Source organism: Manis pentadactyla, chromosome 12 (genome assembly GCF_030020395.1).
Source record: "Manis pentadactyla isolate mManPen7 chromosome 12, mManPen7.hap1, whole genome shotgun sequence".
In the NCBI taxonomy this organism is placed as follows: domain Eukaryota; kingdom Metazoa; phylum Chordata; class Mammalia; order Pholidota; family Manidae; genus Manis; species Manis pentadactyla.
Window position 1 is genome coordinate 108,570,119 of NC_080030.1, and position 27,142 is coordinate 108,597,260.

Sequence of the window (27,142 nt, forward strand, 5' to 3'; positions counted from 1 at the left end):
TCTGTCGATGGCTTCCAACGAGCGGCCGGCCCGAGCCACGGGCTCCCGGTGCGCGGAGGCGAGTCCCGTGGGGGCGCCGCGGGGTCAGAGGGGCCCGGCTCGCGGCGGAGCTGTCAGCTCCCGGCGCTGCGCGGCGGCGGGCGGAGGCCGAGCCCTCGGGCCATGCGGGCGTTCGCGGCCCCTCCCCGGCGCCGGCGCCCGCCCCCCGCAGCTCCTCCCGCGCCGGGCACCGACTCCCGCCCGGCCAGCCCCGGACCCAGGACGGGCGCCGCTCGTCCTTCCCCGGCGTCCTCGCCCACCGCCCCCCGAGCCGGCCGGGCACAGGGCGGCCCCCCAATCCCCGCGCGCGCGCGCCGGGCCGCCGAGGCGCAGAGCCCGCCCCTCCCCCCCGGCGCGCCGGTGGGGCCCGGCCCAGAGGGCGGGAGCTGCAGGGAGAGGGGTCCGCACCCCGGCCCCGCCCCTTTCCCCGCCCGGCGCTAACGGGGCCGCCCCCGCCCGCGCAGCCGCGACCCGCGGAGCCCGAGCCGCTGGGAAAAGCCCCGCCTTCCCACCCGCTACCTCAGGACCCCAGGTCGGCGCGCGGCCCCCGTCGCGGCAGGCTGTGCGCATGCGTCACGGTGAGTGGGGAGCATGCGCCCTGAGAGGCGGCCGCCCGCGCCGGGCGCCTTCGGGCCGGGACGTTGGGGCTCGCTGGTCTGCGGGAGGGAACGAGGCGGCGCCTGGCGGGAGGGGCTGCAGGGACGCGGCACGCGGGGCAGCGGAGGGGACGCGCGCACAGCCCCTGGAGAACTTGAGTGCAAACTCAGACTTAAAAATAGTGACGTGCCACCATCAATAGAACAAAAAGGTATCCTACAGTATGGGAGAATATATTCATAAATGACAGATCCGATAAAGGGTTGACATCCAAAATATATAAAGAGCTCACACACCTCAACAAACAAAAAACAAATAATCCAATTAAAAAATGGGCAGAGATACCTCAAGACAAATGCTGGGCATAGAAGCCACAGGGCATAAACCTGCAAAGAAGTAAAAAAGCTAACCTTTTCAAAGAATATTGCTTCTCTCTCACCAACTTTACATTTCCCTGTATGGCCCCGGAAGATGACTGGTTAGCCAGAGACGGGTAAGATTCCTCAAGGGAGGAACAACCTAAGACAGGCACAGTCGCAGGGGGGCCATCAGGTGAGGAATTGGGGATCAACAGAGGTGAGGCTTAGAACCTCACCCCCCCGTTTTGAGAGAAATCTGCATCCGTAGATGTTTTGTTGCCCTTGTCTAGCTTGGATTAATACTTAGTCTATAGGCACAGACCTGATCATCTACACTTGCCCTCTTACAGCACTAAATTATGCTTTCTATCTTTATCTTGCATCTACCTACCACTTCAGCATTTTATTTTTAAAAAAATAAGGGAGAAATGTGGGATTCACATATAAATCAAGTATAAAAATCAAATGAATAATCAAAAAAAATGGGCAGAGGAGCTGAACAGACACTTCTCTAAAGAAGAAATTCAGATGGCCAACAGACCACTGTTGTGGTCTCCACATCACTTGTCATCAGAGAAATGCAAATTAAAACCACAATGAGATATCACCTCACACCAGTAAGGATCGCCACCATCCAAAAGACAAACAACAACAAATGTTGGTGAGGTTGTGGAGAAAGGGGAACCCTCCTACACTGTTGGTGGGAATGTAAATTAGTTCAACCATTGTGGAAAGTAGTATGGAGGTTCCTCAAAATGCTTAAAATAGAAATACCATTTGACCCAGGAATTCCACTTCTAGGAATTTACCCTAAGAATGCAGCAGCCCAGTTTTAAAAAGACAGATGCACCCCTATGTTTATCGCTGCACTATTTACAATAGCCAAGAAATGGAAGCAACCTAAATGTCCATCAGTAGATGAATGGATAAAGAAGATGTGGTACATATACACAATGGTATATTATTCAGCCATAAGAAGAAAACAGATCCTACCATTTGCAACAACATGGATGGAGCTAGAGGGTATTATGCTCAGTGAAATAAGCCAGGCGGAGAAAGACAAGTACCAAAAGATTTCACTCATATGTGGAGTATAAGAACAAAAGAAAAACTGAAGGAACAAAACAGCAGCAGACTCACAGAACCTAAGAAAGGACTAACAGTTACCAAAGGGAAAGGGACTGGGGAGGATGGGTGGGAAGGGAGGGATAAGGGCGGGGAAGAAGAAAGGGGGCATTACGATTAGCATGTATAATGTTGGGGGGGCACGGGGAGGGCTGCGCAACACAGAGAAGACAAGTAGTGATTCTACAGCATCTTACTACGCTGATGGACAGTGACTGTAATGGGGTATGTGGGGGGGACTTGGTGAAGGGGGGAGCCTAGTAAACATAATGTTCTTCATGTAATTGTAGATTAATGATACCAAAAGAAAAAAAAATAGTGACGTGCCTTTGTTACGCAGCACGCCGCGTCGGAGGAGGCAGGGCGCCCTCGCGTTGGCTTCTGGGATGCGGCTCCGCGGCGCGCACTGTTGGCTGGGGAGCTGCGGGCCCGGGGCGCCGGCGAGCCCGCGGGTGGCGCGGGCCGAGTGGGATCGTCGGCGCGGTGAGCACCGTCGGCCTGGCTGCCGCTCTGCCTTCCACAGGCCTCCCTTCCCCCGTCCCCCGGGGTTTCGGAGAGGCAGCCAGCGGGGGCGTCCCTCGATCCCGGGAAGGAGAGGCCGCGTGCCCGCGCCGGGGGCCCCTGGGGAGCAGACTAGGGAGCGGCCGCCCCCCAAGTTCGGACGGAGCGCCTGCGGCCGGCGGGAGGGAGGCGCCCGCCCTTTGAGGGGGACCCGCGTGGGGTGCTCGGGAGCCCCGGGCGCTTGCACTGCACAGGGCTGTTCCGCGCTTTCTTTGCCCCCGTGACGTCCCAGGCATTGTCTGAAAGCGAGTTCTCAAGTCATTTTGTATGGGAGCAAAGGGAATCCCCAGTATTTCCGGATGTGAATTTTTGCAGGCTTTAAGGATAACTATATGAAAAACCCATAAACACCTCCAAAATTTAGTATATTTAAGAGTCAGTCAGTTCTTGACTGATTACTGTTTTTTGAAAAGTCATTCTACTTGAGAAAAGTCAAGGTGTGAAAGGCCGTCAACGAACTGATAACCGAGTAGGTTTTAATTCCTCACATTGCAGAATAGATGTGTTTATAAAAATTTAGCCTTGTTAGTGAAAAAGACACAGCCCCTATCTAGTTAAGCATCAGTTAGAGAAACTGATGTTTAAATACACAGTTACGGTACAATATACCATTGAGATTGCTGGAAAGGTCTCTTAGCCCAGTCTGGGAAAGTCAGGGAAATCCCCCAGGGTAGAAAACCAGAAGACCCGCATATGGGGTGTCGCCAAAGTGGTACTTTAAGGAAAAAAAGTTCAGGAAAGGCAGTGAGCCAAATAATACATATTTTGAGAGGGAAAACTTTTTGTATATTGAGAGACATATAATTGTGAATTTTCCAGATAGTATCCGAAAGTGACCTATCCTTGAGCGGATTTAGAATTTTGACAAATAGGTCTAATTTGGAAAGCCTGGCAACATTAGAATGCTATTAGTTTAAATCAGAATTTTAAAAAATGAGAACATCTTAGGGGTAAAAAAACAAACCAACAGAACATTCCTTTTTTGTCTCCTTCTGGGCTCATCCTCCTTTGTCCAGACCGCAAAGGGCTGGGTAGCATCTTAAGTCCAGGGCCCCTTTTTACTGCATAGTTGAATACGATCTCATCCATACCCATGGTCTCACCACGCATATGGCTCTTACATGTATAGCTCCATCCACCTCTGCCTTTCAGCTGTCATATATCCATCTCCTTGATATTTCTTCTTGGATATCTCAAACTGAACATTCCTGAAACCAAATGCATGGTTATCTCTCATGAATCTGATTCTTTTCCAGTGTTCTCCATTTCAGTTAAAGACACTACCACCCACTAATGAAAATTTGAAACCTAAGCATTTTTCTTGATTTCTTCCTGTCCTTTATACCTCTATAGCCAAGTTGTTACAAAGTCTATTAATCATATCTCCCAAGTATACCTCAAATCCATACTTTCTCCTCCATCTACATAAGCATAGTCTTTTCCAAACCGCCATAATTTCTTGCCAAGGTTATTGTAATCATGGTTATCCACTCTGGCTCTTCATTAGCTCTTCACACAACAGCCAGAATCACCTTTTTAAAATACATCTAATCAGATTTTCTCTTAAAACTCTTCAGTCGTGTCCCCACTACTCTTAAAGGCAAAACTTCTTTGTAAAGCTGAATGTCACCTGGTCCCTTTCTTCACCTGAAGCCTCACGTAGTATACCGCTCTTCCCTCTCTTTTAGCCATACCGATTGTCGGTCCCTGGTTCTCAGATTCCCTGTCATCCATTCATTCACTCATCTGTATCTGTAGAGTACCGTACGTAACAGTACGTTAAGTCAATGCCACTGAGCACAGTGTATAGAAATCCCTACTTTCGTAGAACTTGCATTCTAAGGAGAAATGGACGATAAATAACATACAGTAAATGAAGACAGAGGCAATGGGGAAGAATAAGAACCAACTGGGAAGGGAGGGGAATGTTGTGGGGAGCAAGGTTCACCTTTAATTAAGGTTTCCAGAGAAGACCTAATCAAGAAGGGGACATTTGAGAGGATCTGAAGTAGGAGGAGGAGTCAGCCATTCAGATTCCTGCAGGAAAAATAAATACTCATGTGAAGAGAACAGCCAGAGCAAGGTCTGTGGGCTCTTACGTTTGAGAGTAGCGTGGCTGGAGAAATTTCATTGTTACCCCAGGTGTAGAACTCAAAAATGCTCAGTACTGCATTAAAAGGATCATTCACCACGATCAAGTGAGATTACAGGCCTGCAAGGATGGTTCAATATATGCAAATCAATCTGCATGATAAACCACATTAACAAAATGAAAGACAAAAATTATACAGTAATCTAAATAGATGCAGACAGAAAAAAGCATTCGACAAAATTCAACTGTTCATGATAAAAACTCAACAAAGTGGGTACAGAGAGAGTATACCTCAACATAATAAAGGCCATATATGACAAACCCACATAATACTAACATAATACTCTGGTGAAAAGCTGAAAAAGCTTTTCTTCTAAGATAAGGAACAACACAAGGATGCCCACTCTCGCCACTTTTATTCAACATAGTACTGGTGGTCATAGGCATGGCAATCAGACGACACAAAGAAGTAAAAGGCATCCAGATTGGTAAGGAAGAAGTTAAACTGTCACTATTTGCAGATGACATGATGCCCTGAAGACTACATCAAAAAACTGTTAGAACTAATAAATGAATTCAGTACAGTAAAGTTGCAGAATACAAAGTTAATATACAGAAACATAATGCATTTTTATACATTAATAACAAACCAGCAGAAAGAGAAATTAACAATCCCATTTACAATTGCATCAAAAAAGAATAAAATACCTAGGAATAAATTTAACCAAGGAGGTGACAAACCTGTACTCTGAAAACTATAAAATACTGATGAAAGACATTAATGACACAAATTAATGAAAAGATATACCATACCCATGGATTGGGAGAATTAATATTATTAAATCATCTGTACCACCTAAAGCAGTCTACAGATTCAGTAGAATCCCTATAAAATAACAATAGTATTTTTCACAGAACTAGAAAAGTAATCCTAAAATATGTATGGAACCACAAAAGATTCCAAATAACCAGAGCTACCAGTGGGTTGTTACTCTGCTTATGTCTACTTTAAGATGTGTTTACACATTTAACTCAAATTTTAATCTAATTTTTAACTTATCATTGGCATCTTGTGAGTAGTCATTTACTTTAAAAACCTCAGTTTTGAACCTGTTTTTTTAATTGGTTACAAAATCCAATTTGTAAAATAATATATTTGGGACAGAGGAAGTAGACAGAGTCCTCCTGAAGACTTCAGTGTTAGTGACCAATGGTGAGACATCATTTTTTTCATAATGGGGAAACTCATCAGGAGCTGAAAACTGAGTCAGGTATACTGAGTAACCACAGGTTCTTGGGATAGCTTCAGCCACATACCTCTCTGTGAAGATACACAACCATTTTCAGAGTTTCTGTGACAACTTTGCTCTGTTGTGTTTTGAGGGAACAGCGACTTAGATGCAGACCAAGCTTGAGCAGCAACAACCTGGAGGGATGGAGGCATGGTTAGTAAACGGCAGCTGGTGATGACAACAACAGCAAAACCTGGTCACCTTTCAGGAGCACAGAGCATCAGGTATCCTAGCAAAGCTTCCTAGGCTCTATAACCTTTGCTTTAGACCAATCTGAGTGTCCTGGGAGACAACCAATTATGGCAGTGGCTAAGGTAGAAATCCTGTTGAGTGAAACGTGTCCTCTGCCCTCCTAGAAAATGTAGTCATGGGAAGTGTCTTCTTTTGCCTTGTGAATTGGGAAGGTAGTGAAATCTCTTAAAATATGCAGTGCTTAAAAATTAAAACAGCCTTCTTATATAATGGAATTCTAAATTTACATTTTAAAACAGCTGTCTTAAAATTGTGCTTGTGAATTGTGTTTTTATGTGAACAATTATCCTGTTCCAGTGTAGTTATGGATTTAATTAGCATTAACTATAACCTATTAAGTGGAATACATTTCTAAAATATTCATATTACAGAAAGAAAAATAAAATGATTTGGGAAAGTTAAACCAAAAACTACCTACCAAGATGGTTAAAAGGGCTTTCCCACAAACAAATGAACAACAAAAAGTGAAAGCCCAGAATGCCAAAGCTAGTGTAGATTCTTCAGATTTGTGACCCTTCTGCACGAGATGATGAGAGCGGTAGGGGTAGTCAAGGGGTAGACTCAGAAACCGATATATCCACTTACCCTTAAAAATCCCTTGGAAGCCAGCACTTTGGAGGTCAACACACAGTATTAGAAAATTGGATTATATGGGTGGCTTGTGTTTCAAAACTGTTGTGTTTTAGAATATGTACTTGGAACCCTAGAGTTACACTGTAGAGAGCTGCTCAGATGATAAGAGGTATATGAATCTAAAATCAACTGAGAAACCAGCAAATCACTCACTCTGGGCATATGCTCATTGAAAGTTAGGAAGAATTGTGCATATTATTTGTACAGTAAATGTTTTCTTTTATTGCTGAGCTTATTATAGTTTTATTTGTGATGATTCATGAAGATACAGCTCCATGGTATGTGATTATATATTAAAGTTTCACCTGAATTTTTGTCTAATACTTTTGTCTCTTAAACAGGAAAGAATGAAGCTATTCTATGTCATTCCTTTATTCATTCCTTCCTTCTATATCATTCCTTTATTCTCTACAGATAATGGATTCTGAATTAATGCATAGTATAGTAGGAAGCTACCTTAAACCTCCAGAAAGAGTATTCGTTCCATCATTCACTGAGAGTGATGAGTCAGCTCAGACTCACCGTCCTGTGAACTTAGAAGTTACCTCTCCTAAAATGCTTCATAGTCCAAATAGCCAAGGTAATGCTAATATAAAATCTTATTTTAAATGAGGGGAATCGTACAAAGTATTTATGTAGAAAATAATGTGATTGTGTATTAAATCTTAATAAAGCTTCTAATTTTGACTGTTAGTTTCCATAAACTTAGATAAATTATTTAACATTTTATATTTTGGCTTCTTAAGCTATAAAATGAAGATTAATATAACCATCTGGACACATATTACAGGTTTATTATAAAAACAGAAAATAGGAAAATATTCTTTGAAGAATAAAAGGTAGCATATGGAATGCTACACTAGATGATTGTACTACTGGTGAATTAAGTAGCCATGTCTTATTCAAGGATTAAATGCAGAAATTGCATCTATCCAAAATTACCCTTGAAAATTCCTTAGGAAGCTGGTACATTGGAGTAACTACAAACTACTAGTATTGTAACTTTTAAAATATAAAGTTAAGACGCTCTTAAAGTAGAATTAGGAAAACACTTATGACTCCATGCTGTAATATGCCATATAAATTATTCTCTAAAATGCTAATTATCATCTTGCTTTCTAATATTCAATAACAGTGGTTGCCATTAATAAGTAGCCTAGCTTTGTGAAGTAGAGCAACCACAAGAAATAATAATCAAAGTCTGTGAGCTATAGGTACCACATAAAGAGAAATCAATACAATTCCTCATTTGTAAAACAGTGATCCCCAAGAAACCACTTCCTTATTGGATATAAACTCCATTAAAGTTAACCTACAACGTGTAGTTATAGTCCAACTCTAGCTTTATGGTTTCAGTTTATAACCGAATAGAAAGTGCAAGATGATATTTGAGAATTTTATAGCTCTGAGCTTATTGGAATCATAAAAGTATTAATAAAGCTGAAAAAAAATTATAGTGGTACATGTACTTATAATCTTTCAAGCCCTATAACTGATGTGGAAGACATCAGTTAAACCACTAGGTTATAACTTTTTGTATAATTATAAAAAGAAACTGTGTTCCTCCTCTTATGTCCTGATTATTAACACTGTATCTTGGACAAAGAAACAATAAATGTTTGTGGTTTGACTGAAACTGAACACGTGAAGAACTGAGAAAAACCTTTAACTTTAAACCCACATTTCCATGTTAATTAGTGGACACTATATTTTAATTTCTTACTCCATACTCAGAATCTTATGTCTCCCAGAGTATACATTATCTTTTTTAATTCTTTTAACTTGAAAATATTTATTTTATTGTTGTCATTAGCTTTCTCAAACCTAGAAAAATTACTAAATAAAATCATAAATACATTATTTTTTGCAAGCTGTATTACAGAAAGTTTGTCCTTTAGAGTTTTAGTCATTTGTGAAGAACATACATTACTTGTATATTTTTCTGGCTCACAAAAATATAAAGCTCACTTTTATAAGCTACTATGTATGATTGGTGTTCAAAAATTCTTACTTAAAATATCAGGTGATTTTTTCCCAACAGCTCTTATTTTAGCCTTAAAAGCTCTTCAGGAAAAGATCCACCGTTTAGAGTTAGAGAGAACACAAGCTGAAGATAACCTGACCGTTCTTTCCAGAGAAGCGGCGCAGTATAAAAAGGCCTTGGACAGTGAAACAAACGAGAGAAATCTGGCACAGCAGAAGCTCATGAAGCAGAAAAAAGGTAAGAAAATTCAGCAGTTCTCAGAAACAAGGGGTTAACCAAAGTTTACAAGTGTGAAAATCATAAGCACAGTCTTAAGAAAATTCACTCAAATCTCTTTGTTCGTATATACATTCAAAACTTGAGTCTTTGTTTTCAGACATTTTGATAATTGCAATAGATGGATATAACTTTGAACTTACCTCTATTATATCTGTTTATACCCATTCATAAATCCTTGAGGTTGAAAGAAAAATTAAGTTTTAGACAGTTGTGTTTAGAAATTAGAATAAAACAATCTAGTAACAAAAATAAATGAGGATTATATTTAACTCTGAATGTTAATTAGAGGAAATGGGCGGGCAGGTGGAGGTTTCTGTGGAAGTCATGGAAAGGACGTCTGGACACAGGCTTTAGGGATTTAGAAGGTAAGTTCTTTATAAAATTTCATACACAAGGTTCAAGCTTGTGTTTCAACTTACAAATAGAATGAAAAAATTGGTAGAAAAATGTTCTGAGGTAATTGGACAAAATTGGAGGAAAGAGCTGAGGAAAGTACAAAAATTAAAGAATGTGCAAGAGATTGCTTACTTGTTAAGGAATTAACTTCCCTGCCAGTGGCCACGAGGAGAGTGGACGCCGGGGAGAACACAGGCCTGGGTTTCCTGGGAGAGAAGAAACGCGCCGACCGGGAGAGACCGGCTCTGAGAGGGTCGGCATGTAGGACGAAAGCAGCTTTGGCCTTTTAGCTCTTGACTGAATTCATGTAATTCATCTCTTGTGATAACCGAATCAGATGTACGTGCTAACCAACTAACCGACTCACTGCTACTGTTTCTTTTTCGCAGACATAAGCGCACAGCTCAGCTCAGCCCAGTCTCGCTGCGCTCTTCTAGAGAAGCAGCTCGCGTGTGCGAAGAGAATGGTTCTCAACGCAGAGCGAGAGAAGAGGATGATCCTCGAGCAGCAGGTGAATGTACTTTCTATTGGAAAATAAAATGATTCAGTGTTTCTGAAGAATATTCACTCTCATGGGAAAGTTGCCATATAATCTTAAGTAGAATCTAAAGCAGTATTAGATTTATATTTACAGTGATGCAGACTAGTTCATTTGGACCAGCCTTTCTGTAGAGGGAAACAAGAAAGAGTGGACAGGATATTAAAGAGAAAGGAAAGAAGGATGGAAAGACAAAAGAAAAGAAAGGGAGGGAGGGAGAAAAAAGGAAAAAAATTAAAAATACACAAAGGCATTGAGAATTACCAAGGTGATGAAAAATCACCACTTTGGAATCTGTGTGCAGACTTAAATTCAAAAAGGTGGGCCTCCAGAGAGGTTGGTTTCAGCCCCCTTTCTTCTTAGGGCATTTCTGATTCCAGAATAATCAGTTGAGAGGCTAAATAATGTTTTTGGCAGCCATCCTATAGGACTAAGGAAATTAAAGTTAGAGTCCAGGGCCTATCAAGCGTAGGAACCCTGGTAAATATCCTGTGCCCTGAATGCTTTGTGAGGATGAACAAGAAGGAACAACCCAGATTATAACTCTGCTCTGGGATTTCCAGAAAATCTTCATTTCTGAAATTGGATTAAGATGCCCCTGGATTGCTGATGTTCTCAGGGACATCATATTATTTCTATAAATGTTTCTTCGACACAGTGAAAAACTTCCAAAGACAACCAGGCAGAAGGAGAGCAGACACTATGAAAAGAAATAGCACACCTAGCAGTATATGAATACCCTCACAAGTTAACTCCAGCTAAGTACTAGCTCTAAAAAACAGACTTTAAAATGATTATGCTTGCTATAATCAAGGAGATAAAAGACAGGATAGAAATTTTTAACGGAACATTGGAAACCATAAAATGGCAAAGCAATATTTGAGAAAGAACTAAATAAAAATCATAGAACTGAAAAATGCAATACCTGATATTTAGAACTCAGTACATGAATCTAACAGCAGTTTAGAGAGATTGTGAATCCATCGAGACCAGTGAAGAGACAAAATGGTAGTGAATTCAGGAGAGAGCAAGAGGCGTAAGTTAGAGTGAATAGACAACCTTACTTGTGATTGGAGTTCCAAAAAGAAAGGAAAGAGAATTGGACAGAAGCAAAATTTTAAAGACATATGGCTGAGAATTTTCCAAAACTAATTTAAAAAAAAATCACACAACAGATTCAAGAAGCTGTATAAAACCAAATCAGGATAAATAAAAAGAAATATATGCCTTAGACTCCTCATAATAAAGTATTAAGATAATGATAAAATCTTAAAAGCTGCTGGGGAAAAAAATTATATTTTGAGGGGCAATTAGAGTAACAGTTGACTTCTCAACTGAAATTACTGAATCCAAAAGACAATTGATTTATACAATTAAGGTATTAAAAGAAAATAACTGACAATCTAGACTCCTATGCCTGGGAAAAATGTCCTTCAGAAATAAAGACATTTTAAGACTAACAAAGACTGAGATAATGTGTTACCAGAAGATCCATTCTAAAAGAAACACTAAAGGACATTATTCAGGTAAGGAAAATTATCTGAGCTGAAGGTCAGAAATGCAGGAAGGAATGAAGAGCAGCGAAAATGGTAAATCTAAATATTATATAAAACAATCATAATGTTTTATGTAATGTTTATATAAAAGGTTAAAATTAATGAGAACAATGGCTTATAAATTAGGAAGGGGTAAATGTAGTGTAAAGTGTTCTAATGTCTTTGCATTGTCTTAGAAATGGGTAAAAGTGCCAATCAATACTGGATTTTAATGGTCAGGTATTTAATAGGTTTTTCAAGGAACTAGAAAGTTTGATTCTAAAATTCATACAAAAAAGCAAAGGTCCAGAAATAGCCAAACTATTCTGAAGAAGAATAAGGTGAGATTTTGCTCTATTACATACCGAAAAAATTATAATGCTATCAAAATTAGCATGATATTTGTATGGATAGACAAGTAGAATAAAGGAGTAGAATATAGTGGGAAACAGACCCACTTATATGGAAACTCAGTATATGAGGGTGCCATTGAGAATCATTGGGGAAAAGATAGATTTCAATAAATGATTTTAGAAAAATTGATTATCCGTGTGAGGAAAAAAAAATGAATTTGGATCCCTTCCTCACATCATACACAAAATGAATCCAAATGGATTAAAGACTTAAATGTAAAAGGCAAAATTTTGTGATTTTTAGGAGCAAATGCAGAATAATGTCTTTACGACCTTGGGGTATAGAGGGATTTCTTAAACAAGACACAGAAAGTAGCAAAGCAGTAGAAGAACGAACTAAGTTATAAAGAGGCACTTTGCAGGAAAAAAGAAAAGTGGTCATACCTGTATAGAAAAGCTGATTTATCTCATTAGTAACGAGGGAAATGCAAATTAAAAGCACAAAATACTACTTCACATCTACCATATTGGAAAAAATTTAAAAGTCTGACAGTTCTGAGTGTAAATGAGGATAAACAATCTCGGAACAACCACTTTATCTATAGAATTCAGTTATTTTACTTTATAAAATAACATAGAAATTCCTATCCTAGGTAAATATTGTAGATCAGTGACTGTAATAGTTTTTAAAGTGTTTTTATTGAGGTATAATTTACATACAGTGAAGTGCACAGATCTTAAGTGTACAGTTCAGTGATTATTGAGAAATACATATACTTGTGTGATCCACAGCCCTTTGAAATAATAGATCATTTTCATCACCCCAGAAATTCTCTCATATTTCCTGCTCTCTCTCCCCACCTCCCAAGAAGGCAACTACTATCCTTATTTATTTTACCTTAGATTTATTTTGCCTGTCCTAGAACTTCATTTAAATTGGATCATGGAAAATGCACTCTTTTGTTTAACAAAATTTTTGAGATAAGTCCATGTTGTATGTGTCAGTAATTCAGTCCTTTTTATTACCAGATAGAGATTCATTTATAGGTATGCCACAATTTGGTTATCCATTCTTCTGTAGAAGGGTATTTGGCTTGTCTGGAGAAATTATGAATAAGCTGCTATAAACATTCTTGTACAAATCTTTCTGTGGGCATATGTTTTAATTTCTCTTGGGTAAATATCTAGTAGCAGAATTGCTGAGTCACAGCGTAGGTGTATGTTTATAAGGAATTACCAAACTGTTTTGCAAAATATTTTCTTCTAGAAGCTTTTAGTTTTCATTATCTCTGTGATTCATCTGGAATTAATTTTTGCATGGTGAGAGAAAATGTTCAAGGTTAAATTTTTTCCATGTGGATGTCCAGTTTTTCTAGCACCGTTTGTTAAAAGACTTTCCTTTCTGCCATTGAATTGTTTTGGCACCTTTGCCAACAATCAATTAACTGTATGGATAAAGTCTGTTTCTGGGACTCTGTTATCTCTGGGTCTATCTTTATATTAATACCATGTAACTTTGTAAGAAGTCTTAAAATCAAGTAATGTGAGTTCTCCAGCTTTGTTTTCTTAAAGGTTATTGTGGTTATTATAGAGCCTTTGCACTTATATATAAATTTTATAATCAGTATGGCATTTTCTAAAAAGTAAGTCCCCAGGCATTTTGACTGGGATCTTGTTAAGTCTATAAATCATTTGGGGGAAAATTGACATCTCAGAAATGTCAGATCTTCCAGTCCATGAGCATGGTATTTCTCTATTTTTTTCTAATCTTCTTTCTCTTCATAGTAGTTTGTAGTTTTTAATGAGAGGCAAATCTTTTGTTAAGTTTATCCCTAAGAATTTTGTTTTCTTAATGCTATTAAGAGCAGGAGTGAAATTTTTTCATTTTTTTACTACTAGTATATAAAAATATAATTAATTTTTGTGTGACTTTGTATCCTGTGGCCTTGCTACATCTATTTATTATAGTAATTTTCATATTTTCTAAGGATTTTCTATATACACAATTATGTAATCTGTGAATAAAGAGTTATTTCTTCTTTTCCCACATTTATGGCTTTTTTATCTTAGTTTTTTCTCACCTTACTGCACTGGCTATTACAACTAATAATACACTATTAATTACAAGTGAAAAGAACTGACATCCTTGCTTTATTTATGATCTTCGGGGAAAAGATGCCAGTCTTTCACTAGTATGACATCATCTATAAGTTTTTCATAGCTGTCTCTTACCAAGTTGTACAAATTGCCTTCTAAGTTTGCCGAACGTTTTTATCATGAATAAGAATAAAATTTTGTGAATTGCTTTTTCTGCATCTAATGAGAGAGTCATAACGATTTTTCTCCTTTACTCTGTTAACATGGTAAATTACATAGTTTGATCTTCAAATGTCAACCAATGTCACATTCCTGGTGTATACCCCAATTGATCTTGATACATTCTTTTCTACATTGCTTGATTCAGTTTGCTAATATTTCACTTCAGTATTTTTACTTAATGACTATGTCCATGAGGGATCTTGGTTTGTGATTTTCTTACAAAGTCTGGTTTTGGCGTTATGGCTTTGTTGGCCTCATAAAATTAGTTGGGAAGATTACTTTTTCTCCTATTTTCTGAAAGACATTGTGTTGGACTATTATTACTTCTTCCTTACATGTTTCATAGAATTAAAATTTGATAGAAGCTACCTGGGAGTAGAGTTTTCTATGTAGAGTGTTTTTAAAGTATGAATTCAACATAGTTAACATACATAGGGCTACTCAGATTTTGTATTTCTTCTTGTATCTATAGAGATGTTCTAGGTTTCATTCATCATATTGCCAATTTGTATTTTCACTCTTCTTAAAATTTATCAATCTACCTTTTTTTCTTTAAAAAGCTTAAATTTTTGTTTCTATTTCATTGCTTGCCACTTCATTATTTCCTTTCTCTACTCATGTAGGACTTAATTTGCTGTTTTTTCCCCTACCTTTGTATGTTACTTATATTACTAATTTCAAAACTTTTATTCTTTATTTTGAAGTGTTATATTTTGTGACCAAAGTGATCCCTCTAAACAGTGCTTCACCTGCATCCCACAGATTTGGACATTTTGTTTTTTCATTATCTTTCAGCTAAAAAATGTTTTCTAAATTCTCTTCTTAAATTCTGTTGACTTCTCCTCTTCCTCTTGGTGCTTCTTCCTTCCCCCTCCTTTTTAGTAGCTGCTCTGTGTGTCAAAATGCATATTCCTACCTTACCGCAGCCTGCCAGCGCTGGCGCGAAAACGCCTCACTGTAATGTCCCACCCTTACTCCAGCGTGCTTCGGGTACTCCTCTGTGCTACATTTTTTCTATGTATGTTGTAAAAGCCACAAGACATTGTTCTTTCTGCTTTAAATGGTCAACTATCCTTTAAGGAAGATTAAAAAACAAGAAGAAATATATGTTTATTCATTTTTACCATTTATACTGCTTTTTATTTCCTTGTGTAGATTCGACTTTCCATCTGGTGTCATTTCCTTCAGTCGGACGTACTTCTATAAACATGCTGGGAATTCTCTTAGCATGTTTTTGTCTAGAATAGTCTTTTTTTCATCATCACTGATGATGGGCACTTTCAACTGGTTCTAGAATTCTGGGTTCAGCCTTTTTTCCATCGGCGCATTGGAAATGTTGCCTCGGTCGTCTTCTCTCTCTCATGGTCCCCAACGGGAACTGCTGCTTTCCTTGCTCTGTGCGTGATGCACTGTCATTTCTCAGGCTGGTTTTCAGAGTTTCTCTTCGTCTCTGGTTTTCAGCAATTTAATAATGATGTACCCAAATGCGGTTTATCTTTGTGTTTATCCTGCTTGGGGTTTTGTTTTGGGAGTTTTTCTTTTTTTTGAGATCCTGAATCTATCACTTAATATTTTCATCAAATTTGGAATTTTTAACCATTATCCTTAAAATAATTACTCTTATCTGACTTCTCTGTCCTCTTTCTATGACTCCAATTGAACGTTAGACTATATGTCAAAACTCTGTTTATTGGTTGTTTTAAAACACGTTTTGTTTTTTAATAGACTTGATTTTTTAGAGCAGTTTCAACATTAGAGAAAATAGAGCAATAGTACAGAGTTCTCACGTACCCTCTGCCCCCTCAGGGTTGCCCCTGCTATTGACATCACACTAGCGTGGTAATAAATGCTATTACAAAACAACATGCGGATGTATATGCATGACTTTCCTCTTCTCTGTGTTCTCTGTACGCTCTATTCCTCTGACAGCTGCTTCCTTGTGTCACAGTTAGAGAACAGGTCGTCAGCAAGTAGGTGCGCTGCCTTGTGAGGAGCACTTCGGGCACGTTCCACCGATGAGGGTCTCCTTAGTGGAAATGGTGTACAAAGACGCATAGAGGAGTTTATTCCATTGGTGCTAATATAGCATCTTTTTTTGGCAAATTATATTTGTTCTTTAAAAGTATTTGATGTTTTTTGCTCTTAAGTACCTAAAGTATGTACATGTATGTACTTGTTTCTTATGACAGATTTATACTGTACTTTGAATTCTCAGAAAATGTATCTATTCTTGAGCCATTGGCTTCACTTGCCAAGTTCAGGTTTTATTTTTATCCCTTCCAGGCCCAGCGTCAAAGGGAAAAAGAAAAAGATCGTCTGAAGCTGCAAGCAAAACTTGAAAAGCTCAATGTCTTAGAAAAAGAATGTTTTAAACTCACAACAACTCAGAAAACCGCTGAGGTAAGCTTTCACTTGTTCCTTTTAAGTGGGGATGCCGGGAATGGATCTTTGGTGTCAAGCGTAATTGGCACCATATGTGAATATACAGTCAATCATAGGTTTATAAAACTTCATTAACAACTTGTAGTAACCCAGATCTGAAGTCCTGCCTAAAAAGACAGAATGTTAATGGATTCTGTCACGGCATGAATGAGCTTGCCTTTTGATGTGAAACTGCAATTTTGGCTTCTTCTGAGATGGCAGAATATTTTCATTTGTCAGGTGATTTACCTGAAGGATATTGAAAAGATCTGTGTGCCCTTCTCCACTTGCAGCTAAGCCTGTCCTAGATGCCAGCCTGAAATGACTTCTCCTTTTTCCACCCAAATCCTCTCCATTGCACAGGACTTTGCCAAGACCCTGCTTCCTCTGTGGAGCTTCCCGTGAGTTCTTCTGCACTCAGGAGGCTCTCCCTTGAGATACACCACCCTCTTGTTCTGGACCACACCATGGGTACAAGAAGAAGTACTCAAGGAATACTTTGTTGTCTAACTGTGTCATGTATGTTACTACTGTTTCCCTAAGTGCAGTATCAGCTTGAGTAGCAGGGAACATACTCCTATATTTCTTACATGTCTTCCTGTCCTCTCTCCCCTCCAACAACTGCTCCCTTATCATGTGCATGTGATAGACGCTTATTGTGATTTATCTATGTTTTGAATGAAACACTGAGACCCAGGACTGTAATTGTTTGATCTCTCAGACCTTCAGTTTACCCGGAAGCTTTGTCACTGTGGCTGTGTTGCTGCAAGTTAGCAATGCCCTTGAGGGTCATCCTTTGCTTTCCGTTTGTTCTTAGGTGGACTAGCAGGTAAAGAAGCTTCAGAAGGAAGCCAAGAAAAAGCAGCATCTTTTGCCTTCCTTCTTCTCACTCTGCTTGACTTTGCCAAACAGTTAAAAATCGAGACCCTAAGGACTCTCTCTGGAATGGGAACAGAGGATGTGTGGCTCTAGTTGTTTTTTTTTTTTCTTTTAAGTTTTCAATTAGCAATAATTGCGCCTCGGACAAACCTCATTGGCTACGATACTGCCACTGCGCAAAGCTTGTGTGGCTCTAGTTTTTACTTAATTGTTCCAGTTTTTTCCTTCTTCTGCAGGACAAGATTAAACATTTAGAGGGAAAACTCCAAGAGGAAGAACATCATCGGAAGCTGTTTCGGGACAGAGCTGCCGAGGTGATACCCTGCACCCTGTCCCTTGGGCCACGTGTGTCATCATCCCTGTTTCACTGACTCGGCCTGTGTTCTAGACTCCACTTACCTCTTTCTAGTTTCATTGGTTTCGTCTCTTTTTGCTATTGCAATGAAATGCTTAATACCGTCAGCCAGTATTCATATTCTTGGGTACATTTCCAAGAGGTCTTTTGGTCTTTTGCAATCATGACATATATTATATACATTCTCACTTGAAATAATTTTTGGTATAGATTGTTTCAGTTTGATTGATGTATATGTATTAAATAATCCATTCTCCTATAAATACAAAATGGTTGTAATTACCAAGAGACTTACAAACTTGAACACACAAAAAATAGTTTTTGGATTTTCTTTTCTTCCTCAAAAAGCATTTTTATCTTTATCAACTGAAATTTAATCTCTCATTACGTTTTTGAAGAAGCTTCTTAAAAATCAGTTTTATCAAGTCATTTTCTTTAATATTATAGCTTCAAACTGGACTTGAAATCAATAGAATTTTAATGTCCTCAGTATCAAATCCAAAACGCTCCAAGGATAAGAAAGCTTCAAAGGTATGCAAACACTTCATTCTTTTTGCTAATGCCTATATCTTTACCCATTTCACATTTGTGCCTATTCATATCCAGAGTTTGAAGAGGTTTATAAATAAGGACACCCAAAAATGCCATGAAATAGATTAAAAACATGAGTCAGGTGATGATGGTTTCGGGTGTGAGATAGAAAATTCCATGAAGCCAAGGTTAGGAAGGTGCCAGCACAAAGCCTAGCTCTGCGTTGGCATGACAACCACAGCAGAAAGGAGCCTATTATTTATCTTTGCAGAATAGGAATAATTTGCAGAATTGGAAGTACAGCGTATTTGTCTTTCAGAATAACAATAAGCATTCCAATTTTTCTAGAAAGACATTTTCCTAGCACTAAATTTCTAGAGAAATGTATTTTGTTACACTTTATAAAAGAGGCACTAAACAACACAGTAGATGCTGCCAGCATAGATCTTGGAGGCGGTTTTGTATAATACATGCACAGTAAAAATATAATGCTACAGTAGAACAGAAGTGTGAGGTCATTTCTCTAGAGAATTTATCATCGTTTGTTCTCTCTGTGCTCATATCCTTTGAATATGCCCAAAAGTTAGTATTAGGGAGTTAGTATTTTATAGATCAACCAATAATACTTTGTTTAGATGAATTGGTGTTTTGGATATATTGTATTAAATAAACCTTCTTAGTTTTCTAGAGTGGTAATAAAGAAAATTTTAATTTCTTTTAATCTAGTGATTCTGAAATTATAATTTTGATGCCATTATTACTATGTATTTAATATATAGTGAGTGTCCCTGTGTGCCATTTGCTGTGGGAGCAAAAATAATGAAGGTACAGGGAGAAAAAAGGTAAAAGAAGGAATGAAAAAGTAGCTCCTAGGAGAGAAGAAAAAGTGTAATTAGCAGCCAAATCATTTTATAAATTAGTTCAGCTCATAAGTTCATTGGATCTGCAAGTAATAATCCCTCCCTTTAAGGATGGCAGGAGCATTAATGTTGCTGAAGGCGGGATCAGATTGTGAGGGACCCCTGTGCGCGTCCTGCGTAGCCCATTGGCTCTACTCCATATCCCGGACTTAGTTCATTCAACTCAGACATCTTAATTTACAGACTGGTGCCTCAAGGTGGTAGAGAGATAAGTAGATAGGAATTCATAGCGAAGCAAACATACAAATACAAGACAGAGTGTAATAAAACAGAGGTGTGAATAAAGTACTATGGTGCTATGCAGACAAGAAGCAGCATGGACACAGCCTTGGAGAAATAATAAGTATTGATAGATGGAGATGCAGAGAAGTGTATTACAGTCTGAGGCCTCTATAGTTGGTTTTTCCGTGAACCCGTAGAGAGTTGCCCAGTACTGGAGGTGCGCTGTCATTGTGAGAGTTAAAGTGGAGGTACAGGCTGAGGAGAGACTAGCTGACCGTCAGTCCCATGTTAAGAATTCGGTCTTTTATTCTGTGAACAGTCAGGAACCACTGAAAGCTTTGGAGAAGAGTAGGATGCGATGAGAGCTGTACTTCCAGGTGGTAACTGACGGCAGTTTGAGGAGGTGAGCTGGAGGGAGAGCAGCAGGCCTTGGGTACGTCAGCAGCGCGGTGGCTGCTTCTCCTGTGAGTCTCACACTGATCAGAGATGCCGTCCAGTATAGTGAGAAGGAGAAGTAACTTACATTTCCTTTGCTCTTTATTATTACTGCTTCAAACAGTCTTGGACTAGACCATGTTTCCCGTTACTTGAAATTCCTCTTACTAAGGTCCAGAGCATGAGTGATTTTCCAAGCAACTCTGAGTGATTATGCATTGACTCACAAACTTTTGTGATTATTTACCTCTAAGTCATTTTATTTCTTTCATTACCGAAAAATATCTGAACTGAATGTTTATAACAGTTAGGATACCTAAATCTCCATTTAGACTGGGGACTATTTTGTCTTCTTTCCCTTTGTAATATGGTCACTTTGTTGGCCACCCTGCTGCTGGAACATTAACTGGAGTGAGTGACTTGCCGGTTGGCCTGAGACTCCTGCGCACTGAAAAGCCTGGGGCCTGTGAAACCCCTGCTCAGGAAAAAGTTGAGATGATGCGTCACCCTAGCTCAGTCTCTCCAGCAAAACAGTGAAATAAATTATTCTCAACAGTTTAAGAATGTAGTTTGGCAGTGTCTTTTAAAAAATATTTCATGAAAGAGCATATATAACAAAATATGTCTGCTTCAGGGATAATAATGAGTTAACACTGGTGTACTCACCATCCAGCTTAAGAAACAAAGCCCTCTGACACTGTTGAGACCCGGGACCCCCCTTTTAAGTGATATTCCCTCCCCCTCCCAGGGGTAACCACAATTCTGATTTTGTGTTTATCATTCTCTGTATTTTTTAAAAAGTCATTTTGCCAAGTAGGTATTCCTAAATAACACACTGTCTACATACACATGACTTTGGACTGTGTGTAAGTGGACTCGCAGGGCTTGTGCTCTCCAGCAGCTTACTTCTTCCAGGGGGCATTGGGTCCATGAGGCCACCCTCTAGACGGCATGCCCACGGTCCCCTGCTCGTTACTGCTGTGACACTTGACGTATTCTTTCTCCTTTCAGAGAGCATTTTAGTTGTTTCCCGCTGCCTGTTATTACAAACAACAGTGTCACGAACACTTCGGTCCACGCCTCCTGGTGTACACATGCAGGAGTTTCTCCAGGACGCCAGGCCGTAAGAGTCGTGCGTCCTTACCTTTCTGAGATAATGTCCAAGGGTGTTGGACCAGTTTATGTTCTAACCAGCAGTTTACCATTCGATATCCTTACTATAAGTATCCTTTTTGATGACTTTTGTTTTTAATTTTTATTTTGAAGTAATTATAGATTCATGGGAGATTACCAAAAATATATGGGGAGGCCCCATGTATATCTTAAACCAGTTTTCCCCAAAATTAACGTCTTGCATAAATATAGTATAAAACACAGGGAATTGACACTGGTAAAATACACAGAGCTTATTCAGATCTCACCAGTTTCATACTCACTTATACATGTGTATGTGAGTGAGTGAGTGTGGGTGTGTGTGTGTGTATAGTTCTATCGCGTGTAGATTCATGTAAGCATTACCACCATCAGGATATAGAACTATTCTACCACTACAAGCCTCCTTCACGCAGCCCCTTTATAGCTGCAATGCCCCTCCCAGTCCTTGGCAATTTACAATCTGTTTATCGTCTCTATAATTTTATTTCAAGAATGTTATATAAATGGAATTATATAATATGTAGCCTTTTGAGATTGGCTGTCTTCCCTCAACCAATTCCACTGAGGTCTATCCAAGTATCGACATTTTCTTCATTTCTGTGCAGTATCCCACGTTGGGGATGTACTACAGTTTAATCATTCATCTGTTGAAGGGAATGTGTGTTTTCAGTTTCAGGCTGTCACCAAAAAAAGTGTTATAAACATTTGTGTACAGGTTTTTGTATGAATGTAAGTTTTCATTTTGGGGGGATAAAAGTCCAAGAGCTCAATTGCTGGATCATATAAGTACATGTTTATTTTTACAAGAACCTTCCTAAGTGACTGTATTATTTTGTATTCCCACCAAGGGTGTATGAGCAGCCCAGTTCCTCCACATTCTTGCCAGCATTTGGTGGGGTCACTGGTTCTTATTTTGGCCATTCTGATAGGTGGATTGTGCTGTCTCATTGTCACTTGCATCTTCCTAGTGGCTGGTGATATTGCATGTCTTTTCATTAGTTTATTTGCCATCCGCATGTCCTCTTCAGTGAAATGTCCGTCATGTTTTTTGCCTGTTTTCTAATCGGATTGTTTGTTTACTGCTGTGTTTTGAGACTTCTTCCAATCATAATGTCTTTTAAAACAGTTTTTTTGTTTACCTTTTCCTTGTCAATATTTAGAAAAGTAAGTGTTTAAATAAAGGGCCCCCTCAGCAGATTCAGTCAAGGTTTGGATCGCTGCCCCTTGTGACTGAAAAAGTGAGAGGAAAAATAAAGACCAGGGTTAAAAAACTCCTACATTGTTTTAAGTGCTGTTTAAAGGCTATCAGTCATTTGAAATTGTTCTCAGCTGTCTCTTTTCTCCTGAAGTCTGCCAGGGCAATACATTCCATGAACGTGAGTGTGCAGACGATGCAGCATTGCGGGCCTCGGGGCCTTCAGGGTCCTGCTCAAGCTGCTGAGCCGAGGTGCCCCCGCAGGCCCACCAGGGCTGCTTCCCAGGGTGCCGCTGTGCCTGACGCAGAAAAGTCCATTTCCATGTGTGACTGTTTGTCTGAACTTTTGATAGCAATGCAGGATGAGCTGGACCAAATGGGTTTGTAAGTATTTTTATTCTTTATCAGAACAAGTACCAAGATATTTTTTCTTCAGTCTTAAAAACAGTACCACTTATAAATTCTTGAAACTTTACCATTTGGGCATATTTTGATCTGCAGGTTTGTTGTCACTGGTTTTTTTCATTGTATTTGTTGATACTATTAAATTTTCAACTGTGTATAATCTCTGCTTTCCCAATCTTGGGAGTTTCTCTATCCCCAGGATCTGCACTGAGAGACTCATATAGCTGTCATTCTAACAGATGGAGTTGGTGGCCTTAAATTGTAACTTACAACTGCTTTTATAAGAAAGATTCTCCTTTTGTCTTTTATAAATTTTTAGTTAAATGAATGATTTCATTAGATAAGTATGAAAGCATTTTCTCATTTTAGACAGCTGTTCTGCATCACAAGTTTGGAAGCACCCATAAGAAGTAATATTCTCTATGGGATACATACTGTGAGCCCCACGTTTAAGTATATATGCAACAAAAATTCCAGAAAATGTTATTTGGGTGGCTAGCTATTTGAACTAAGACCTCTGTGGAAGATATAAATAGTTCTGTTGACAGTGTTTCTTTGAGTAGCTATCACCGAATCTAGGGATTTCTCAAACAAATACTTCTATAGCTGGAATTCTTCCAAAGATCCTACATTAAGAATTCCAGAGTTGGAACTAAAGAGTACTTTAATGCCTCTAGCTAATAAGGACATCAGAATATTTTACAACATTTAACTATGAAAATCAAGAGTTCAAATTTTTTTCTAAGATTCTTTAAGACTCTAAGCCTAAAGATATTTCTGTCTATGCTATCTAATGCTATCTATGTTTTGAGACTTCTTCCTATCATAATGTCTTTTAAAACAGTTTTTTTGTTTACCTTTTCCTTGTCAATATTTAGAAAAGTAAGTGTTTAAATAAAGGACCCCCTCAGCAGATTCAGTCAAGGTTTGGATTGCTGCCCCTTGAGACTGGAAAGGTGAGAGAGGAAGAATAAAGACCAGTAACTCAAATCACAAGAGCCTGTTCATATTTAAGATCGATTTTAATTAAATACAGAAAGACTGTCTTTGAAGATAAATAGCTCTAACTACAATTTACGAATGAACAGAATATTGTTTAACTGTGGCAAAGACGTGTTTTGTGAGCTGTAACAGTGCTTTTCCTCCATAGGGAGCACCAAGAACTCCTGAATCAAATGGAGGAAACTGAAAGTGGTTCAGTCTGTGAAGACATAGAATGTGAACTACAGCACTTAGTCAAGAAGATGGAAATTAAAGGAGAACAAATTTCCAAACTGATGAGGCATCAAGACAATGTAAGAAGGCTTTAGTCTGAAGATACTGCATCTGGATTCAGTGTAGTAGCTCCGTGTGACCTTCCCCTTGAGGTCTGGATGCACGGCCTAGTGGGAAGACGATAGACAGGATCACTTAGGCCCATTATAAACAGAGCCGTCTGCCCCGTGGGGAGAGCGTGGCTTCCGACATAGCTTTCCTGGACAACATAAAGGAAAGGGAATAGGAAAGGTTCATTATGCACCCAGAAACGGATTTGGGAAAACTGTGAGGTAGGCTGATGGGTTTTGCAGCCCCCCCAGTTACCGTCAGCATCCTTCGCCTTACCTCTGCTTCCGCCATGCCCTGACGGAGCCTCTGTATCCACAGGCCTCTGATTCAGCACCATATAGAACCTGGCTACTCGAGCAGCACACCAGTCCTAAAACCACTGTATCCACTTCCTCAGGATGGTCGTGCTGTGTTTCCTCCCCGGGGACCCCCACTCAGCTGGCAGTGGTGGGGTGGTAAGGGGGACTCTATCCTTGCGTGTGGATTCCCAATAACTAAGGATGGTTTAAGTCTTAATATTTTAACAGAAGAATCGTGGAATACTGTAACATTTTATACAAGACAACGAAGCCATAGGTTAGACTGCGGGCACTACTGCGCTGCTGGAGCAGAGGCACAGGGAGCCTTTCCAGGAACCCTGAGTCGGACGATGCAGATGCCTGCCTGTGGCATAGTCAGCATTCACATAAGTGGATGGTATCACCTCACAATTAAGCCTCCCCCGCTTTTATAGGAAACTTATAAAGGACGCAAAATTTCACTGCCTTTGTTCTTCTGTGGCCAAGAAAGAAAGAAAGGAATGAAATTTTTGAAGCAAATATTTTCACTTTACTGGTTTTTAAGGCTATAGTAAATAAAATATTTTGTATGCTTGTGTTAGGGTAAAGATTGTGTAACTTGTGTACTTTCTCAGAGTTGCATAGAAGAAACCTGAACAGAATAGAATAATAGTTGTATTTCTAAAATTCAAGCAGTCTGTATATGTTTTATTTTGAAGAACATTATTTATATTACATAAAAGCTAAAGCAATATAAATTTCAAGTATTTTATGATTAATTTAGTATCTGAATTAAAACGGCCTTAGATAAAACCTTAGCTATTTAGCCAGCTTCTGGATCAGCTCTACAGATGACGTCTACGTGTAGTAAAATGGACCAAGCAAAGGACTGGGCTGGAAGGAATGGGTTTGGGCTAGATGGTAGGTTTTATTTAATTTTCTCTACCTGACCATTATCAGTTAGTACTCAATGAGCTACGGTTATTCCCTTGAATTTTTTTTTTTTTACTAGCATTCAATAGTACTTTAAATTCAGGATACTTTTAAGTAAAATACATTTATATATTTGACTCTGTAAACTCAGTGCTCATTCCTAGCTCCAAATCTTTGCTGTGCTGTTAATAGCACCTGAAATTTCCTTCTCTTTCTCCTCTGTTCTCCAGTTCTGCCCATTTCACGTCCTCCGTGAACCTCTCTCTCGCTTCTCCAGCTCACATTGATTTTATCCTCCACTGACCTTCTCAAATACACACTTTTTGTCCTACTTGAGATTATCCCAGCTTGAATTATTGTCTAGTAGTCATATATGTACTTTTCTTTCACTAGTAAAAGCAATAAACTCCTTGAGAGCAAGTATTGTTTTATTCACCATATTCTACCTAACTAGCAGTGTTAGGCATAAAATGGGTATTCAGTAAGTAAAGACTTAAAGTTTTAAATTTCATGTGATCTTAAACCATCAATCCAGTCCATCTATCAGAGGGTATATTTTCAATATATTTTTGACTAAAATGTTATATTTTTTTTCTCCAGGTCCGTAAACTGCAGCAAAAAATTCAAAACTCAAAGATGAGTGAAGCTTCAGGCATTCAGCAAGAAGATAGCAACTATAAAGGATCAAAGAACATAAAGAAAAGCCCCAGAAAATGTTTGCTAACTAACTCTCTTCAGAAGAACAACTTCCATCCATTAAGGGTCTGTAATCTTCAAATGAAATTGAGAAGAGATGATATCATGTGGGAACAATAACATATCAATAACAACAACACAGTAGCAAAACCTTAAATGAACTGTCAGTGAGATCTTGAATTGCCTAAAGTGGTTTTAATATGCCTTTATAATATTTTGAATTATTTTTCTAGCCCCTATAAAGTGTCAAGTTAGAGTATTTTTAAATTGATGCCTAATGACCTCCTAAGAGTCCCAAATAATAAATGATTGACTTTTTGTTTCTCTTATTAACTGAAATGCCTAATCACACCATGTTTTAGAAACATTGTTCACCTTACAGATATCTTAAGCTAAACCTCAGAAATTCTACTGGATTGATGATGTTTAAAATTGAGTTAATGTGAGACCCAGGTACCATTCTGCTTTTTCATTTAGTAACTAGCCTGTAAACTTAAGAACAAAGGTAAAATGAACATAGTGCGGAAGGGTCTTTTAACTTCCCCGGTGCTTCCTCCCTGTCTCGTTTTAGGGCTATGAAATATTTTTCTTTTTTTAGAGAAGGAGAAGCTTTGTGAAGAGGTCTTAGCCCAAGCTTCTGTATGACAAAGGAACCCGTAGTTACTTAATTTTTAGGTGACACCAACTCGGCTGTAGAAGCCGTCCTCTGCTATTCCCGTTCTTTTACAAATCTAGTGGGGGTTTTTTAAACACCAGTGACCCATCCTATCCTTTTATAACTCTAACTTTTGATGATGTCTGGTCTTTACATTATATATAATACTCATGTGTATAGACTAGAATTAATTTCAAGGACCCACACTATATTCTTTTATAGGAATAGAAAGATGATGTTGAAAATTTCATTACTTCATCTAGCAAAAATTCAGGAAAATACACACTTTTATTTTTTATATTTTTAAGTCAGCGAGGTCATGGGATTGCTTTGTGTGTGTGTGCTTTATAATAAATTTCCACTTGTTGACATCTTTTCAGAA

At 38.9% G+C, this 27,142-nt stretch overlaps 1 protein-coding gene and 1 pseudogene across 7 annotated transcripts; one reads left to right on the top strand and one right to left on the bottom strand.

The window, feature by feature from the left end:
* Nucleotides 1–7: 7 nt before the first annotated feature.
* CEP57L1 (centrosomal protein 57 like 1) lies at nucleotides 8–27,142 on the top strand. 7 transcript variants are annotated; one of them, XM_036902921.2, is made up of 11 exons: nucleotides 2,464–2,603; nucleotides 7,365–7,530; nucleotides 8,992–9,171; nucleotides 9,999–10,120; nucleotides 16,638–16,754; nucleotides 17,891–17,968; nucleotides 18,457–18,540; nucleotides 22,433–22,510; nucleotides 22,622–22,851; nucleotides 24,023–24,167; nucleotides 26,010–27,142. In XM_036902921.2, exons 2-11 carry the CDS (start codon nucleotides 7,368–7,370, stop codon nucleotides 26,223–26,225), a joined length of 1,413 nt encoding a protein of 470 aa, XP_036758816.2. In that variant the 5' UTR covers nucleotides 2,464–2,603; nucleotides 7,365–7,367; the 3' UTR covers nucleotides 26,226–27,142. The 7 variants fall into 7 exon arrangements, with proteins under 7 accessions (XP_057345458.1, XP_036758816.2, XP_036758818.2 ...); XM_036902923.2 differs by lacking the exon at nucleotides 22,433–22,510; XM_057489473.1 differs by lacking the exons at nucleotides 22,433–22,510; nucleotides 22,622–22,851 and adding an exon at nucleotides 23,751–23,828 and having other exon boundaries at nucleotides 26,010–26,228.
* On the bottom strand, nucleotides 17,756–17,838 carry LOC118921298 (U4 spliceosomal RNA; annotated as a pseudogene).